Source organism: Bos taurus, chromosome 28 (assembly GCF_002263795.3).
Source record: "Bos taurus isolate L1 Dominette 01449 registration number 42190680 breed Hereford chromosome 28, ARS-UCD2.0, whole genome shotgun sequence".
Lineage (NCBI taxonomy): Eukaryota > Metazoa > Chordata > Mammalia > Artiodactyla > Bovidae > Bos > Bos taurus.
Window position 1 is genome coordinate 4,828,473 of NC_037355.1, and position 20,123 is coordinate 4,848,595.

The 20,123-nt window shown below is 39.6% G+C and overlaps 1 protein-coding gene across 4 annotated transcripts in view; it reads left to right on the plus strand.

The window, feature by feature from the left end:
• Window positions 1-20,123, plus strand: part of DISC1 (DISC1 scaffold protein) — a 430,685-nt gene that overhangs the window by 373,908 nt on the left and 36,654 nt on the right. For 2 of the 4 annotated variants that reach the window (XM_059882639.1, XM_059882640.1), the window contains exon 11: window positions 18,152-18,425. In XM_059882639.1, coding sequence (XP_059738622.1) covers window positions 18,152-18,425 — 274 coding nt within the window. Of the gene's footprint in view, window positions 1-18,151; window positions 18,426-20,123 lie in introns of those variants that run through there. The other 2 variants (XM_059882642.1, XM_059882643.1) reach the window with 2 other exon arrangements.

Consider the following 20,123-nt stretch of genomic DNA (forward strand, 5'->3'; position numbering starts at 1 on the left):
TTAAAAATTTAGATTTCCTTTCTGTTATAAAAATAAAGGATACATGTGATTTATTTGAATGCAAAAAAAAAAAAAAAGAATATATACAGCAGAAAACAGTAAAATATAAAGTAAATCCCCCATGCCTCTCCCAACTATAAGGAAACAATTTCAAGTATATTCTTCCAGAAATATTTTACTTGTGCTTAGGCATATATGGATGTATATGTCTGCCCTTTTGTTATTTTTTAAACTTCAAATGAGATCTTAACAGGATACTATTTGTTCTGTGCTTTACCTACTTTGATTTAATTTTTTTAGAAGCCTTTCCATTATTTTGAGAAACATAGCCTAGCCTTCTGTTGTGAATGGTTGCATTGTGTGCAACAGTAAATTTGGTTGATTTGTTTTCTCCCTTTGGTTGTTTCCAGTTGTTTCTTGTGATGCAATTACTGTACTTTTCCATGCAGCTCTTTTTTTCTTGTCTGAATATGTCTGTAGGGTACATGCTTCGAAGTGGAGCAGCTAGATCAAAGACCATGTGCTTTTTTAATCTTAACAAGCATTGCCAAATGACTTTCCTAAAAAAGGGTAATGCTTTATTTGCACATCTTTACCTTGAAATGTTGCTGATCACCTTTTTATGTATTTATTGGTCATTTCTTTTTCTTCTTCTGCTGATTCTGTTTCTTTCTTGGAATGTTTGTTTTTCTTCTTATTGATTTTCAGAACTCTTGAAGGTTAAAGAATTTGATTCTTGGACTGTGCAATGTATTAGAAATATTTTTTCCTAAATAGGCCATTTGAATTTTGATTTTCATTTATGGCATTTTGCTGTCTAGAAGTTGAAATTTGCATGTATCTGGATTTGTCCCTTTTTGTCCCTTTTTTGACTTTCGGGTTTTTGTGTCTTCCCCACTTTAAACTTGTAGTCAAATGATTTAAAATTTCCATTTAGTCATTGAACAGCTTAGAAAACAATGCAGCACTGGCCAGTTGAGTGGCATATTGAGACCTTAATTTTTAATGTAGTCAGTCCACTGGGATCACTTATCAGGAAAGCTTTTCCCCTATTAACCTTTATTAGGGTGGATATTTTTTCACTTAATTGTTTTATCTGCTTCAAATTGGAGGAGTTCTTTTAGTGTATCTTTCCCGAAAGTTCATTCAGTTAATTAAATACTTACGGAATTATTATCATGGTTAATACCTTGCTAGACTGTATGATTCACAGGATTTTTTTTAAAAAATGAGTATGAATTATTCTCAAACTTCATTAGAAACCTGCAGTAGAAGGTATATGTACATCAAAGTCAGACATCAAAGCAGAATATAATAACTGTATTAAGAGTACTACCAAATGCCATAGGGGTTCAGAGAATGGAGACTATACATGGTGAGGGATGAGGGAAGAGTTCTTTACTAAAGTGACATTTGAGATGGGCCTTGATGAATTGGTTGGCTTTTTAACAGGTGGGGATTTTGGAAAAGAAAAAGCATGAGAAGTGATTGTCTGAAATTAGAAACTTGTGCATTTGTCCTGGGAAGAGCGAGCGATGCACTTGGGTGTCATTGGGGAACACACAGGGGAGCCGTGGGGAGGTGTCCAAAGTAGGGCTGAGGTCAACGGGGAAAGGCCTTGAAAGAGCTGGCTTCCATCTGGCAAGCAATGAAAGCCACTAACGTTTTTGGAGCAATAATAGATGTGCTAGATTAGAAGAGTGGAATGTCTGAAGGCAGAAAGGCTCATAATTAACTGCAGGGGTGACAAGATGAATTGCTTAATGCAAAGTAGAGTCAAAAAAGGAATAACAGACCTGAGCAACATTCTTCGTTTAGGATCTATAGTTTGATGATGGAAAGAAAAATGTTGAAAGTGACCATAATGTCTGGCTTCCTTCAATTCACTCTTCTTTTTTAAATTGAAGTGTAGTTGATTAACAGTGCTGTGTTAATCGGTTTACTCTTTTTTAAACTTTTTATTTTATACTGGAGTATAGCTGATTAACAGTGTTGTGATAGTGTCAGGTGTATAGCCAAGCGATTCAGTTATACATGTACATGTATCTATTCTTTTTCAAATTATTTTCCCATTTAGGTTGTACATAACATTGAGTAGAGTTCCCGGTACTGTGTTGGTTACCTGTTTAAAATATACCAGTGTGTGCATGTCAGTTGGGGTGCATGTGTTGAGTCTTAGTACACATCACATTGTGCTAGGTGCTGGGAGCAGCAGTCAGCATGGCAGTCAGGATTACTGCTCTCCAAGGATGGAATTCTAATGGTGCAAGAGCAACAAATAAGCCAAGAGGAGGCAGGAATAAAGAGAGCATGAATATAAATGGAGAAATTAAGAGGAGGAGCTGGGTTGATGGAGATTCCTGATAACCTGGATTTCATGTTATAAAACTGAGCATTCAGTTGTTCAAGATAATTATCTGTCTATATATCAATAGCTATTTCTGGTGATATTTTCTTTCCATTTTTGTCTCGGTGTTTACAGCTGAGTGATGCAGTGGGCAGTGGTGGGGTGGGGCGGCAGGGAGGGGAGTAACGGTTTGAAAGAAGCTGTAAAGTTGGAAAGGACTTCTAAAAGTCCTTTTAGAAGGACTGGCTGATCCTGTGGCTGATCCAATCGTGGCTGATTGGCCTATCTACAAAGGAGAGGGAATTGAGCAGACTTATGGTTAGACTATGTCTTTGGCTTTTGAGGATACCTTAATTTTCTCACCTGTAAAATGGAGATCTCTCCGAGCACAACCATTTTACTTTGCTCACAATTGTGTGGGTCATAACTCAGGAAGTGCATGGCTGGGCAGTTCTCACTAGAGGTTGTAGTCATGAGACTGAGGTTGCTGTCTTGTCAGCTCAGCTGTGCTGGACAGCCAAGGTGCTCACATGACTGGCAGCTGAGAGTAGCCATCAGCTGAGATTGTAGCTGGCATCAGTGACCAATTTGCATTGGCCAATTGCATGTAGTCCCCTCAGTGTGCTGATTTCAGAATAGACAGACTTCTTGATTGGCAGCTAGCTTCCCTCAGGGCAAGTGTCCCAGAACAATTGGTGGAAACTACAGGGCCTTTTCCAGAATCGACTGGTTACAAGGAAGTCAGTAAGGCAGCCCAGAATCAAGAAGAGAGGACGAGACTCCACCTCTCGATTGTAGGAATGTCAAAGAATTTGAATTGTAATTTAAATCTTCCACAGTGTTGCAATACTGACTACTTCTTAAAGTTATTTTGAGGTAACAACTTTTAGAACAACTTCTGACCAATCACTGCTAATTAACAGTAGTGATGATGAGGGTGGTGGTGGTGGTGGTGATGGAGACAGATGATGGGGGTGATGAAGATGATGAAGTTGATGGAGATGATGGAGATGATGGAGACAGATGATGGGGATGATGCAGATGATGAAGTTGATGGAGATGATGGAGATGATGGAGATGATGGAGATGAAGATTGATGGGGATGCTGGAGATGATGAAGTTGATGGAGATGATGGAGTTGATGAAGATGATGGAGAATGTGGGGATGATAGGAATGATGAGAATGATGAAGATGAATAACTGTACCACCTTTCTGCAAAACATCTTTTACATTGTTGGAAGGTTAAATCTTGGGTGGAATTAATTAGTGGTCTCACCCAATTAATAGGAGAAAAATAACTAGGGCCCATGATTATCATATCCTAGCCATCATACATGCACATTTAAGACTGATTTTCATTTTCCTAGTGCTTACCAGTATTCAAGATTTGAGAACTTCAATACTTTTTCTACTACTATTGCTCTTTTATATATTGTATATATCATTTTATATCTTTCTTTTTTATAATCCATCCTCTGAGATAATAAGAGATGTTATATTACAAATGTAGAAACTCAAACTGCGAGAAAGTACTTTCCAAAGATCACCAAACTTTATAGTAGAGGCTAAATTCCAATCAAAGTCATCTGATCTTGACTGAATCAACTCTATGTTCAGCCACAATTAATAGGCATACAAACTCTAACTGGCTTAAACAAAAGTAGGATGGATACCTGGGTTGATTGAGTTAGCAACTCAGACTTGTCATCAAAAACTCAAAGATTCTTTCCATTTCTTTTTTTTTTCCGATCATTTCCATTCACAATGCATCAGCTTTGCCTGTAGGAAGACTCCATTAGATCACAGGATAGAAACAGTGGTTTCTTTGTTCATTGCTGTTTGGGGAGAGAAAACGAAAACTATTCGCCACCCACCACCATCTCAGCATGGGCCATAGAACTTGGTCTGATTGACTTAGTTTAGCTATCTGGATTGCCAACCCCTGTACCATAAAGGATTGCCCAATAGACTGTCATAGGTTATCTGTTTTCATCTAGTCACAGTCTATCTGGGGAGCTAGGCTTATCATCCAGTGAAGTGAAGGTGAAAGTTGCTCAGTCCTGTCTGACTCTTTGTGACCCCGTGGACTATAGAGTCCATGGAATTCTCCAGGCCAGAATACTGGAGTGGGTAGCCTTTCCCTTCTCCAGGGGATCTTCCCAACCCACGGATCGAACCCAGGTCTCCTGCATCGCGGGAGGATTCTTTACCAGCTGAGCCCCCAGGGAAGCCCATCCAGTAAGACCCAACAAAGGAGGGTTGTTTACTTGAATACTCCCTGAGTTTTGTTAGGAAGGATAAGAAGAAGAGACATTGGCTCATCAAATAACAGTATTCACTACAGTTTCCTAGACAAACACTTTTTTCATATACTACATTTCCTCTTGTCAGAGTTTCAGATGGCATTTTGGGAAGCAGGCTAAACTATCTACAAGTCTTTGCTCAGGGGAGGATTGTATTAATCTTTCTTTCTTGGAAAATAGAAGACAAAGGAATGACATTTTAAAATTTCTAAGAAAATCAGTTTCTGAAAATTGGAACTTTATGTTGTGCAAAGAATGAAAATATTTTAGACATATGAGGACTGGTGGTGTCTAAGCAGTTTGCAGTTGAAGGCTTAGTACCATTGGGCATTCATATACGGGTTTGATAGTTTACTCCATTATGGTTCTGTGAAAAGACCTGGTTATTTTCAAGTTTCCTAAAGAATGAGGTAAAATGCTAATACTCTATCATTGAAAATACTAATAGGTCAGGAAAGAGAGTTTAGTAAGAGGAAATGAAATTGTCAGTATCTGTGTTCAGTTCAGTTCAGTCGCTCAGTCGTGTTCAACTCTGCGACCCCATGAATTGCAGCACGCCAGGCCTCCCTATCCATCACCAACTCCCAGAGTTCACTCAAACTCACGTCCATCGAGTCAGTGATGCCATCCAGCCATCTCATGCTCTGTCGTCCCCTTCTCCTCCTGCCCCCAATCCCTCCCAGCATCACAGTCTTTTCCAATGAGTCAACTCTTCGCATGAGGTGGCCAAAGTACTGGAGTTTCAGCTTTAGCATCTGTGTTAGACACATACAGTTCTCTCACTGTGAATTGTGTTAGAATTCACTCACTGTGTTAGCATTCTAACTCACTGTGGTAGAACTATTTCTATTTCTAAAATGAGTGGAAACTTGCACACAAATTTCCTGCCTAGCCCCTCTTTTAACATCATTCTCTGTAAATAGCACACTCATTCCTAAGTTCCACCAAGATTCAAGCCACAATCTGATGATCTCTCTGGGACTTCATTTAGCTTTTAAATGAGGAATAATAGGAATGATGAATCTCTATTCGCTATTCAAGAGCTTCCCCAGAAACACTGAACCTGTGTCTTCAAATTGTCTCATTATTGGTTGTAAAAACATCACCAAAGATCTCACATAGCTCAAATGGCTGTAAGTCATTTGTTTAAGGGATTGTTACTAATGACCTAATTATTCTCCTTCATAGGAGAAACTCAAATTAGCTACTACGCTTCATTACAAATGGATTCAATAAGAAGATATTTTAAAAATCTAAACCTTCATGAAATTATTACATGAACTATAATGAAGCACTGTAATTTCACACCTACATGATTTGCTTACCATTCAGTTTGTGTCTCTAAAACTGATTTCCAAACTTTGACATATGCATTCTAAGAGGTATTTCAGGATAAGTATCTTTCATTTTCACTCAAAGACCACACATAATGTATCTTATTAAATAGGAAATGGACACAGAGTTCTATAATGTAGAAAATTATTTATAGACTCCGCAGACTCTTTCTCCTGGGAACAGGTGTGAATCCAGCCCTGCACACACCATTAGAAAGAAGCCAGAGAGATGCCAGGGGATCTGACAAGTTAATAATAAAAAATAACTGAGGACCCTCCAGGCCACTGAAGGTGATGTGGTCTCCATGTGGGGAAGAAACAGATGATAAAGTGGAGGAGGGGTTTTGGGACACGCCCTTTTCTTTCTCCCACATTGCCTGGGAAAACCAGTACCCATCGTGTTGCTTCTGGAAAGACACAAGCGCCTGCCGGCCAGTGAATCAGAGGAGCTGCCCCGGGAAGGCTTGGATCTGCACTGCTCCAGCCCTCTCTGTTCCATGGAGGGTAGATAATTGAGGGAGTCTTGTGTAATTCTGCAAACACAGAAGTACAAATTATTCTATCAGAGACGACAGACCGCCTATAGGCACAAGTTATGGCCTTGGCGTTATCCCTTTCTCCAAAGACCCATCACCAGCTGAGGTGGTTAATATGCCTAAGCAAACATGAACTCAATGGGATATACATGAGACTTCTTAGGAGGGCAACTGCCGTAAAGGAGCAACAATAATGCAGTCTTGATGAAGCATAATTAGATGCAAGATGTTCAATGGTTGTATCATACACTTCCACAAGGTAAAGGAGAATATTGGAAACAGGAGGTAACATAGGAAGTCATAAACCCAAATGGAAATTCAGAGAATACAGAATATAAAAGTTGAAAAAAGTCTCAGTAAATGGGTTGAATAGCCAAGTGGATTCAGTTAAAGAACCAATTAGTGAGCCAGACAACTATTCAAATACTCTGAAGGCCTGAGGAGCAGACAGAGAGAAGGAAAAAAAAAACAGAAGCTAAGCAAGGTACAGAATAGAGTTATTTGATCAGTGTTCATATGAAAAAAAAAAATCCCAAAAGAAAAGAAAACAATTAATAGAGGAAAGAGAGGAAATATTTGAGAGACTAATGACTGAGAATTTCCCAGAAAAAAGGGAAAGATATAAGACCTTTTACTAATGGGCTTAGTAACTCTAACAGAATAGGAAAGGGTGAGGGGATCAATAGGTTGCGATTAAACTTCATATAAAACCAAGATAAAAAGAAATTGTCTAAGGGCAGATTATCTAGAAAGGGGTAAGAATTAGGCTGATCTCAGACTTTTCAACAACATCATAGAAGGCAAGAAGGCAGAATATTAAACCTAACCATTATTTAGAGTTTGAATATGAAATAAAGATGTTCTCAGACCTGTAGGTCCTTAAAAGATTTACAAAACACGTTTTCTTTGAAGTGTTTTTCAAGGAAATATTTCAGCAATACAAACAATAATTTCAGGAGGGCAGCGTGAGTTATGTGAGAGAGAATTGAAAAAAACTTTAGTAAATTTTACTGTTGATTAGATAGAGAACTTACAAATAAAACAAGAAATGTGTCTTAGTAAATATGAAACTAAAATACGGCCTCAGAATGCATCCAAGTGTATCCCCTTTGAGGTGGAATGAGAATAGAATGAAGGGGCGGTGGAAGTTTGCTAAGAGGCAGCCAGGCAGGCTCATTCCCTCCATGACCCAGTGGGAGCCTCTCAGACAACAAATGAACGTTTAATTTCGCACAGAAACCTGTGCGCAAATGTTCATAGGAGCTTTATTTATAATAATCCCAAGCTGGGAAGAACATCACAGATGTCCTTCAGTGGGTGAATAGTTGAATAAACTGGTTCAGACAGCGTGGAACATTACGTAGCAATAGAAAGAAATGAACTGTTGGTGTGTGAATCTCCGGGGAACTATGTTGAATGAAAAAAGCCAATCCCAAAGTTGCATAATTTATGATTCCATCTATATAATATTTCTGAAGTGATAAAATTTGGAAACGGATGTAGTGGTTTCCAGACACTAGAGATGGTAGTCAAGGTGGGAAGTAGAAATGTGGTTATAGCAAAGGGTATTAGGATGCTTGGTACCTTGAATGTGGTGGTGGATACATGAACTTGTGCAAGGGATAAAATTATGTAGAACTGTAGACACGCACACACACACATACACACGAGAGAGGACATCTGAATAAGATCAGTGGATTGCGTCAATGGCAGTTACCTGGTTCTGATATTGTACTATATTTTTGCAAAATGTTGCCATTGTCGGAAAATGGGTAAAGGATTCATGGATCTCTCTTTATTCTTTTTCATGATTTTATATAAATTAAGAAAAAGGAAGATAGGAACAAATAAAGACATAAAACTTAAAAATTAAGAATCTTGGTTGTAACAAATCAGAAAAACAACCATAATTATTAAACAGTAATTATGGTAATTCTGAACACATAGGTGAAAGCCACCAATCCCAAAGATTAATTCCAGAATTGATTTTTGTACATTTCAGCCAAATGTGTTGTATTGCATTCATTTCTGGAAAAAGAAAAATCGGTGGGCTGGAGTGGGGGGACTGGGGCAGGTTCAAGAAGGAGGGGACATATGTATACCTATGACTGATTCACACTGTTGTACAGCAGAAGACAACACAGTATTGTTAAACAATTATCCTCCAATTAAAATAAATTAAAAAAAGGAAAAGTGTAAAAAAAAATTGAACATAAGATGCAGTAAAAGGAAAAATTGAACTAAAAGAGAGTTGGAGTAATAATTATAATATTAGAAAAAACAACAGTATATGTAAAATTGGGGGGCAATAATGTCACAAATTAGAAGTAAGTCAAATTCAATTACAGAAAAATATGAAAAATCAGGAAGTTTGATGGTAGGTATCAGATCAGATCAGATCAGTCGCTCAGTCGTGTCCGACTCTTTGCGACCCCATGAATCGCAGCACGCCAGGCCTCCCTGTCCATCACCAACTCCCGGAGTTCACTCAGACTCACATCCATCGAGTCAGTGATGCCATCCAGCCATCTCATCCTCTGTCATCCCCTTCTCCTGCCCCCAATCCCTCCCAGCATCAGAGTCTTTTCCAATGAGTCAACTCTTCACATGAGGTGGCCAAAGTATTGGAGTTTCAGCTTTAGCATCATTCCTTCCAAAGAAATTCCAGGGCTGGTCTCCTTCAGAATGGACTGGTTGGATCTCCTTGCAGTCCAAGGGACTCTCAAGAGTCTTCTCCAACACCACAGTTCAAAAGCATCAATTCTTCGGTGCTCAGCCTTCTTCACAGTCCAACTCTCACATCCATACATGACCACGGGTAAAACCATAGCCTTGACTAGACGAACCTTTGTTGGCAAAGTAATGTCTCTGCTTTTGAATATGCTATCTAGGTTGGTCATAACTTTCCTTCCAAGGAGTAAGCGTCTTTTAATTTCATGGCTGCAGTCACCATCTGCAGTGATTTTGGAGCCCAGAAAAATAAAGTCTGACACTGTTTCCACTGTTTCCCCATCTATTTCCCATGAAGTGATGGGACCGGATGCCATGATCTTCGTTTTCTGAATGTTGAGCTTGAAGCCAACTTTTTTACTCTCCACTTTCACTTTCAACAAGAGGCTTTTTAGTTCCTCTTCACTTTCTGCCATAAGGGTGGTGCCATCTGCATATCTGAGGTTACTGATATTTCTCCCGGCAGTCTTGATTCCAGCTTGTGCTTCTTCCAGTCCAGCGTTTCTCATGATGTACTCTGCATATAAGTTAAATAAACAGGGTGACAATATACAGCCTTGACGTACTCCTTTTCCTATTTGGAACCAGTCTGTTGTTCCATGTCCAGTTCTAACTGTTGCTTCCTGACCTGCATACAGATTTCTCAAGAGGCAAGTCAGGTGGTCTGGTATTCCCATCTCTTTCAGAATTTTCCACAGTTTATTGTGATCCACACGGTCAAAGGCTTTGGCATAGTCAATAAAGCAGAAATAGATGCTTTTTTGGAACTCTCTTGCTTTTTCCATGATCCAGCAGATGTTGGCAATTTGATCTCTGGTTCCTCTGCCTTATACAAGTGTCTTTTAAACTATTTTTCATGTTTTTCTATATATTTAAAATATTTAATAGTTTTAATAGTAAAAAAACATTTTATAATAAAAAACAAAAATATTGGAGACGATTAAGGTATTGGATGAAAATTTAGAGCTTTAAATACTTTTATTAGAAAATTAAAATAGAGAGAAAAATAAAACAAGCATTTGACAGCAGAAGCTAATAAAAAGATGATAAATCTAAAGAATGAGAAAAATAAAGATAAAATCAGAAATTAAGAAAATAGAGAACAAAAATAAGTATCAAAGATGAACAAAGCAAAAGGTTCTTTGAAAAGGTTAATAAGCTAGCAAGACTCTGATAACACTGAACAAGATTAGTCAGAAAAGAGGTAAATGTTTAAATAAAATACAGAATGTAAAGGAAAAATGTCTATGGAGAAAAGTGATTTTAAAATTTATGAACAAACATTATAATGCATATTAAACTTGTGAGAAAGTGGATTGATTTCTATAAAAGATGCAGTGTTAATGTTAAACTGCTGCTGCTGCTGCTAAGTCACTTCAGTCCTGTCCGACTCTGTGCGACCCCATAGACGGCAGCCCACCAGGTTCCCCTGTCCCTGGGATTCTCCAGGCAATAACACTGGAGTGGGTTGCCATTTCCTTCTCCAGTTCATGAAAGTGAAAAGTGAAAGTGAAGTCGCTCAGTCATGTCTGACTCTTCCCAACCCCATGAACTGCAGCCTACCAGGCTCCTCCATCCATGGGATTTTCTAGGCAAGAGTACTAGAGTAGGGTGCCATTGCCTTCTCTGAATGTTAAACTAGACACTAGAAAAAGGAAAACTGAGTAGACTATAAAAATTAAAGATATTCAACTGGCAATAAAATGCTTCCTTTAACGTGGTTCAGTCAGTAAAGAATTTGCCTGCAATTGGGAGACCCAGGTTCAATCCTTGGGTCAGGAAGATCCCCTGGAGAAGAAAAGGGCAATACACTCCAGTATTCTTGCCTGGAGAGTTCCATGGACAGAGGAGCCTGGTGGGCTACAGTCCATGGCATTGCAAAGAGTCGGACACAACTGAGTGACTAACACTTTTCACACTTTCAACGAAAACCTTAGGAGAAGGATGGGGAACCCAGAAAAGGAATAAACTGACAATGGATCAGAAGAGATATTTCACAGGAGAAAATCTGAGTGTCTAATAAGCGACTGTAGTGGAGAAACTCAACTTCAAATTGCTACTTGTCACGTATCAGTTTGGCTACAATTAGGAAATTGGAAAAGAGAGTCTAGTGTTTCTAACAAGGATGATCTCTTCTCATGTGTACCAGACCCTATTCCTGTTCTCTTGATCCAGGATGTGGCTAAGGAAATGTGATTTTTCTCTCTTTTTTTATTATTTTATCCCTTTAAAACTTTTTTTGGATGTGTCGTGCAGCACGTGGGATCTTAGTTCCCAGAACCAGGGATGGAACCTTGTCCCTGAAGTGGAAACATGGATCCCTAACTACTGGACCACCTCTTTCTATTATTTTAGACTGCATATCACACGATGAGAAAGTACATACATGGTGAACACACTGCTTGATGAATATTCACAAAATGAACATACCCATCACCACCACCATGGGCACACAAAACCCTTCTAACATGCCCGCGGGCTTCCTGATGCCTCTCCCTGCCCTTACTCCACTTCTCTCCAAAGAAGCCACTATCTTGATGTCTAATACCATGGATTAATTTTTCATATTTAAAAATATAAAATAAATAGAATCATAGTACCTCCTCTTTGCCTTTTTGTCTAAGCTTATGTTTTTGAGATTCATCCATATTCTTGCAGATTGTACTAATTTGTTCATCTTCTTTGCAAAAATTCCAATGACTGGACACTCCACGATTAATCCATTCTTCTATTTATGGACATCTGTTTTCCCTCCCAGGTTTTGGCTGTTACAAATAATGTTGTCTGGTCATACATACAGTTGGTCTTCATTATTATTGGATTTTGAATTTGTGCGTTTGTCTACTTACGGAGATTTACTTGTAACCCCCAAATCAATACCTGCAGAGTTCTCCCTGTTATTCAAGGACATGCTCAGAGTGGCTAAAAATTTGAGTCACTTGATGGGCACGATTCCAGCTGAGGTTGAACCAGGCAGTGCTCTGCTTCATGGTTACAGTTGTCATACTGTAGAGACATCCCCCTTTTGCTGACTTTTTAGTGCCATGTTTTTCACATCTTTGTGCTTTTTCTTGGTGATTTTGCTGTTCAAATGGCTACCTCACCAGCAGAGTGATGAAGTGCTGTCTGATGCTCCTAAAGGCAGGAAAGCTGGAATGTGCCTTATAGAGAGCATATGTGTTTGGTGAGCTTTGCTCAGGCATGAGTTATAGTGCTCTGTATGGGACTAGTGGTAATGAATCAACACTATATATTAAGTAAGGTTTTTTAAAACAGGAACACACATAAAACAAGATTATACATTGATCATGCAAGTGTGCTCAGTTGCATCTGATTCTTTGTGATTGTGGACTGTAGCCCACCAGGCTCCTTTTGTGCATGGGATTCTCCAGGCAGGAATACTGGAGTGGGTTGCTGTGCCGTCTTCCAGGGGACCTTCCTGACCCAGGAATTGAACCCATGTCTCCTGTGTCTCCTGCATTGCAGGCAGATTCTTTACCCACTGAGCCACCTGGGAAGCCCATGATAATGCAACCAAAGGCTGACAGGCTAGCGCTGCATTTCCTCTGAGAGCAGTGGTTCAGCATCTGCCAATTTAGTGCTCATAGTGACTGTAGAAATGACTACTGTGAATTAACACAAGTCCTAAATATATACTCATGAAATGTACGTATTCCTAAGAGTTGTTGCTGGGTCATGTGACTGACGTATTTTCATCATTAGTACATCTGTCAACAAGATTTCACAGGCACTGCACTCGTGTGCACCCCCACCAGCAGCACAGGAGAGGACTAGTAATCTTTGCGGGGTTCCCAGGGGTCACGTGCGCATGTGTGTGCTTAGTCACGTCTGATTCTCTCAGTAGGGTCTCACTCTGGAGCTTAGTGTGCATTTTCCTGATGATTGATGTTGTTGTACATCTTTTCATAAAGCACTCATTGGCATTTAGATCCCCTCTTTTGTGAAGTGTCTTTTCCAGTCTTTGACCAAAATGGGGTTGTCTGTCTCTTCCTTGCCTTTTGGGAGTCCTGTTTATAGTCAGGATGCAGTTTTTTGTTGGTTGTATGCATTACAAATAACTTCTTCCACTTTGTGGCTTATCACTTCATTCTCTCAATGGTTTTGTTTTTTGAGGAATGTAAATTCTTAATATTTATAGTCAAATTTCTTACTTGTTTTCTTTATAGCTAGTACTTTTTATACCCAGTTTGAGAGATCTTTGTTTACTGCAAAGTCATAAAGATATTATCCTATTCAGACATACCTCAGAGACATTGCAGGTTTACTGTCATGGTCTAGAACCAAACCTGCAGTATCTCTGAAAGTCCTTAAAAAAAAAAAAAAAAACACTAGGAATAAAACCACTATATGACCCAGCAGTCCCATTACTAGGCATATACCCTGAGGAAACCAAAATTGAAAAAGACACATGTACCCCAATGTTCACTGCAACTCTATTTACAATAGCTAGAACATGGAAACAACCTAGATGTCCATCGACAGATGAATGGGTAAAGAAGCTGTGGTGTATATATATGCACAATGGAATACTACTCAGCCATAAAAAGGAACACATTTGAGTCAGTTCTGATGAGGGAGATGAAACTAGAGCCTATCGTACAGAGTGAAGTAAGTCAGAAAGAGAAATATAAATATTGTAATCTAATGCATATATGTGGAATCTAGAAAGATGGTACTGATGAATTTATTTGCAGGGCAGCAATGGAGAAACAGACCTAGAGAACACACTAATGGACACAGTGGGATTTGGGGAGGGAGAGAGTGAGATGTATGGAGAGAGTATAGGAACTTACAATACCTTACGTAAAATAGATAGCCAATGGGAATTTACTGTTGAGGGAACTCAAACAGGGGCTCTGTATCAACCCAGAGGGGTGGGATTGGGGGGGAGATGGGAGGGAGGTTTAGGAGGGAGGGGACATGGGTGTATCTATGGCTTATTCTTAATGTTTGACAGAAAACAACAAAATTCTGTAAAGCAATTGTCCTTCAATTAAAAATAAATAGATTTTTTTTTAAAAAAGAAAGATAATGGTGCTGATAGACTTGCTTGACACAGGGTTGCCATAAACCTTCAATTTGCAAAAAAAAAAAAAAAAAGCAGTATCTGTGAAGTAAAATAAAATGAAGCATAATAAAGCAAGATATGCCTGAATTATTTTCTGGAAGTTTTATTCCTTTTTCGCATTTTGATCTGTAGTCCACCTGAAATTGATGTTTGCCTGGTGTGAGCCAATAATCATGAATTAGCTTTTTTTCCCTATAGTGTGTACGTGCTAAGTTGCTTCAGTTGTGTCCACTTCTCTGCAACACTATGGACTGTAGACCACCAGACTCCTCTGTCTTTGGGGTTCTCTAGGCAAGAATACTGGAGTGGGTTGTCATGCCCTCCTCTGAGGGATCTTCCCAACTCAGGAATTGAACCCAGATCTCTTAATGTCTCCTGCATTGACAGGCAGGTTCTTTACCACTAGCACAAGCTGGGAAGCCCATTCATATAGTGATATTAATCCAGTTGACCTGAGTATATTGAACAGGCTGTCCTTTACCCATTACACTGTATTTCTTATGCCTTCATGACATATTTCCATTCTTTTGTCTGCAACCTGTTTGTATCCTTATATCTAATTATGTATGTGTCTTATAAGCAACATAGAATTGGATTTTGTTTTTTTCTTATTCTAGTCTAAAATCTTTGACTTTTATTTATTTTTTAAATATAAATTTATTTACTTTAATTGGAGGTTAATTACTTTACAATATAGTATTGGTTTTGCCATATATCAACATGAATCTGCCACAGGTATACACGTGTTCCCCATCCTGAACCCCCCTCCCTCCTCCCTCCCCGTACCATCCCTCTGGGTCGTCCCAGTGCACCAGCCCCAAGCATCCAGTATCGTGCATCAAACCTGGACTGGCGATTCGTTTCATATATGATATTAAACAAGTTTCAATGCCATTCTCCCAAATCATCCCACCCTCTCCCTCTCCCACAGAGTCCAAAAGACTGTTCTATACATCTGTGTCTCTTTTGCTGTCTCTCATACAGGGTTATCGTTGCCGTCTTTCTAAATTCCATATATATGCGTTAGTATACTGTATTGGTGTTTTTCTTTCTGGCTTACTTCACTCGATATAATAGGCTCCAGTTTCATCCACCTCATTAGAACTGACTTTTAAATACAGTATTTGTCTATTTATATTTAATGTAATTCCTAACATATTAGGGATAAATAGTTCTATTTTGCCATCTTCCCTATCTATATCACATTCATTCCTATCTTTACTGCTTTCATTAAAACCAATACTTTAGTGTATTTTAATTTTAAAGCTCTCACGTATTGGCTTGTTAGTTATACATTCTTTAAATCTCTCTGCTTTATGATTACCATAAGGAGTTCAATATGAATCCATGAGTTTTAAAATTTAATACACTGAGCACTTTACTACTTTCTGGAAACTCAAGGACCTGAAACTATTTTAATGCCTTTCATTCCCTCTTTGTCATGTATTTTAAGTCTTCATATATTTTAGATCACAAAAGAAATTATTGCTTTTTTTTTATATCAACAGTCACTTAAATTTAGCCAAATATTTACTCTTCCATTTTTTTTCATTCCTTTATGCATGTCCTCGGAGAAGGCAATGGCACCCCACTCCAGTACTCTTGCCTGGAAAATCCCATGGATGGAGGAGCCTGGTAGGCTGCAGTCCATGGGGTCGCTGAGGGTCGGACACGACTGAGCGACTTCACTTTCAGTTTTCACTTTCATGCATTGGAGAAGGAAATGGCAACCCATTCCAGTATTCTTGCCTGGAGAATCCCAAGGACGGGGGAGCCTGGTGGGCTGCCATCTATGGGGTCACACAGAGTCAGACACGACTGAAGTGACTTAGCAGTAGCAGCAGCATGCATGTCCTTGGGCTTTCTAGGTGACTCAGTGATAAAGAATCACCAGCTAATGCAGAAGTTGTGGGTTCAATCCCTGCATTGGGAAGATTCCCTGGAGAAGAAAATGGCAACCAACTCCAGTATTCTTGCCTGGAAAATCCCACAGGTAGAGGAGCCTGGCAGACTATAGTCCATGGGGTCACAAAAGATCTGGACATGACTTAGCAACTAAATAACAACAATAATGCATGTCCTTGCTTCCAGCTAGGATCATTTCCTTTATTGTGCATATACTACAAGGAATTCTTTCCATTTTTATTTATCTGAGGATACCTTTTTTAACTTTTATTTTTGAATGAAATTAAAATAATCGTATAATTTATAGGATGTTACCTTTTTCCCACTGTTTTTAAGATGTTACTTTATCACCTCCTGGCTTACACCATTTCTGTCACCCATATTATTGCTTCCTTGAAGTGAATGTCTTTTCTTCCCTCTAGCTGTTTTTAAGAGATTTGATCTGTCTTTGTTGTTCAGCAGTTTCACTAAGATGAACCTGAGTGTGTTTTTAAGTTTGCTTTTTCCTTCCTTGAGATTGTATCTGAATGTGTAGTTTGATGCCCCTTGTCAATTACCTGAAAATTCTCAATAGCTCTTCTAATATATAGCTTCTGTCTCATTTTTCTTACTTACTTTTGGATTCATCATTTATAGTTACAGGCTTTAAAATAATGATGATCCATATATTTAGGAAGATAGAGGAGATGGTGGATAATTTCAGAAGAGAACTGAAATGTAAAAAAAAAAAAAAAAAAAGTCAACAGAAATTATATAACTGATAAAGTAACCAAAATTTAGAACACAATAAATAAATTGAATAGCAGATTAGACACAGTAGAAGGAAGGATTAATAAATGGAAGATAATTGCATAGAAAGTGTTCAGTCTGAAGCTGAATGGATGATGAAAAATATGTTTTCATTTAAAATTTTGGGCTTTTGGCTTTCCATTAAAATCAAAATTTTTGTGAACATTGAGTCTACATTCCTCATGGCTTTATCTGGTCTGAGCTGATGAAAGGGCTCCCTGTAAAGGGATATGTCCTTCCTACTAGCAAGAGTTCACATCTCTCTTACTGCATTCTGTTACTGAGGCTGAGTATCTGTTGTTATGGTTTATATTACCCTTGCACTGCTTCACTCATTTATGTTACCTGGATGAACATGGGTCGGTAAAGGGAAAAGGTGGGGGAGGGACAATCTAGGCAGATGAAGTTCAGTTCAGTCGCTCAGTCGTGTCCAACTCTTTGCGACCCCATGAATCGCAGCATGTCAGGCCTCCCTGTCCATCACCAACTCCCAGAGTCCACCCAGACCCATGGGTGGTTTGGTATTGGTTTGGTAGGTGATGCCATCCAGCCATCTCATCCTCTGTCATCCCCTTCTCCTCCTGCCCCAAGTCCTTCCCAGCATTAGGGTCTTTTCCAATAAGTCAACTCTTCACATGAGGTGGCCAAAGTATTGGAGTTTCAGCTTCAACATCAGTCCTTCCAATGAACACCCAGGACTGATCTCCTTTAGGATGGACTGGTTGAATCTTCTTATAGTCCAAGGCAGATGAAGTAGCACATGAAAAAGTACTTGCCCTGAGGGAGTTGGGCAAGTCTAGGGACTCAAATTAAGGCAGAAAGACAAGAGGACAAACATGAGTAGGGTTGCTGTATTGAACCACTAAGTCTTGAAAAATATTTAGGATCTTGGATATCCTTACAGACCAAGTAGCTAAGAAGGACTATACTTATTTCACTGTTACTTGATGGTATACAAATTTGGCCCCTCTGAATCTTCTGGTTGAAATAATCCATCATTATGTAAAAGCAAGTTGTTCACTCTAACTTTTTAGCCAGGTGGAAAAGCTATTGGTTTGGTATGAAGAAACAGCACTGAATTAATCTTTATGCCTTTGTTTCTTCCTCTGCCTTATAGCTGCAAGTGTCCGCTGCTTGGAAAAGTATGGGAAGCTGACTTGGAAGCTTGTCGGTTGCTTATCCAGAGCTTGCAGCTCCAGGAGGCCAGGGGCAGCCTGTTTGCAGATGAGAGACAGACGGATGACTTAGGGGGGGGTACTTATACAATGGCTCTGGCCACCCCCCTGAGGTCCCACCTTGAAGATGGAAGGAAGAACCCTTTGCAAGCCTTTGAAGAGTGGACGGTGCACCTGACTCCCTCGCCTCACTGTGCTAGCAGTGAACAGAAAGAGGTCTGTCCATCCTCATAGGATTAAGGATTCTTACTCTGAGGGGGGCTTTGGGACCACACTGCAAGTGAGAGCAGTAAATACTGGGTGGGCTTCCCACCGAACCACCCAAACTCTTTAAAGTTTTAACAACTCCTGAACATGATTTCAAAATGATGTAGAATTTTTATAGAAGTTGTTTAATATGTAGGAGAATGAAAAAAAACTTGGCATATTTAGTTCTATTTTTATTCTAATTTCATGGCTCTAGTCAGAATATATAAACTAATGTATAATTACTGTATATATATAGCCCACACTCTATATGTCATATATAACATGTTGCTGTTGTCTCTATACATATTATATATGTCATCTATGATATTTAACGGAGAAGGCAATGGCACCCCACTCCAGTACTCTTGCCTGGAAAATCCCATGGACGGAGGAGCCTGGTAGGCTGCAGTCCATGGGGTCGCTAAGAGTCGGACATGACTGAGTGACTTCACTTTCAGTTTTCACTTTCATGCATTGGAGAAGGAAATGGCAACCCACTCCAGTGTTCTTGCCTGGAGAATCCCAGGGACGGGGGAGCCTGGTGGGATGCCGTCTATGGATACGACTGAAGTGACTTAGCAGTAGTGGCATGATATTTAATTCTATATTTAGAATACATATCCTACAATTTATTCATTAGAATCAAACAAATATATGTATATATTCCATCAACTGTTTTTGCCAAAGCAAGATCATAATGAATGTTAGAATTTGCTCTTTTCATTTAAAAAACTTAAGATATGGCCTGTGATATATGCATTAAAAATTAAAGTGTAGATTTATTCATTGTTTTACCCCAGGGCTGACCTAGATTCACAGAGATCTGAGTTCCCCACCCCTCCCCTCCCTGCTTCATCTCTCCTTTCTCTCCCTTATCCTTGCTCACTTTCCCTTCTAGCCTTAATAAGATCCTTTCAACAAAAGGGCTCTAGGAATTTCTTTCCAGTTTCAGTGCCATGACACGAGGCTTCAGAGCACTTTTCTGGCCAGATTCCCTGGTGTTCTGAATATTAAAAGAAAATAAAACCTTGGTGAAACTGGAGGAGGGGCTTCCCAGGTGGTGTAGTAGTAAAGAATCCGTCTGCAAGTGCAGGAGATACAAGAGACATGGGTTTGATCCCTGGGTGGGGAAGATCCCCCAGAGGAGGAAATGGCAATCCGCTCCAGTATTCTTGCCTGGAAAATTCCATGGGCAAAGGAGCCTGGCAAGCTGCAGGCCATGGGGTCACAAAGAGTTGGACACGACTGAGCGACTGAGCACGCACACCCAAATCTGGAGGAACGTGTCATTCCACGTCCGTGTCTCACAGTTGACATTGGATGTGCCGCCTCCCTGGGTCTTTGCCACTACTCACCAGGGAACATGTCCATGTGGGTACCCCGCCCCTGTCCTGTCTGCAGGACCCTGGTCTTTAAGAGCACACACCTTCTGATGACCTGTGCTTACTGTCAACGCCTTCTGGACTTGCCTGGATAATTGATACTTGATCATATATTTTCACTGAGCAACCTTATGAGAAAGCAAGCTGCTGTCATTCCCTGGAATCCTGCTGGCTTCATACAAGGAGCCTCTGCACTGAGCTGTGGATGATCTCAACTCCTTTGTTAGCTGAGGCCCTGCAGGTGGAATCCCCTGAAAAGCCTGGCTGCCTCGCTTTTGGTTAG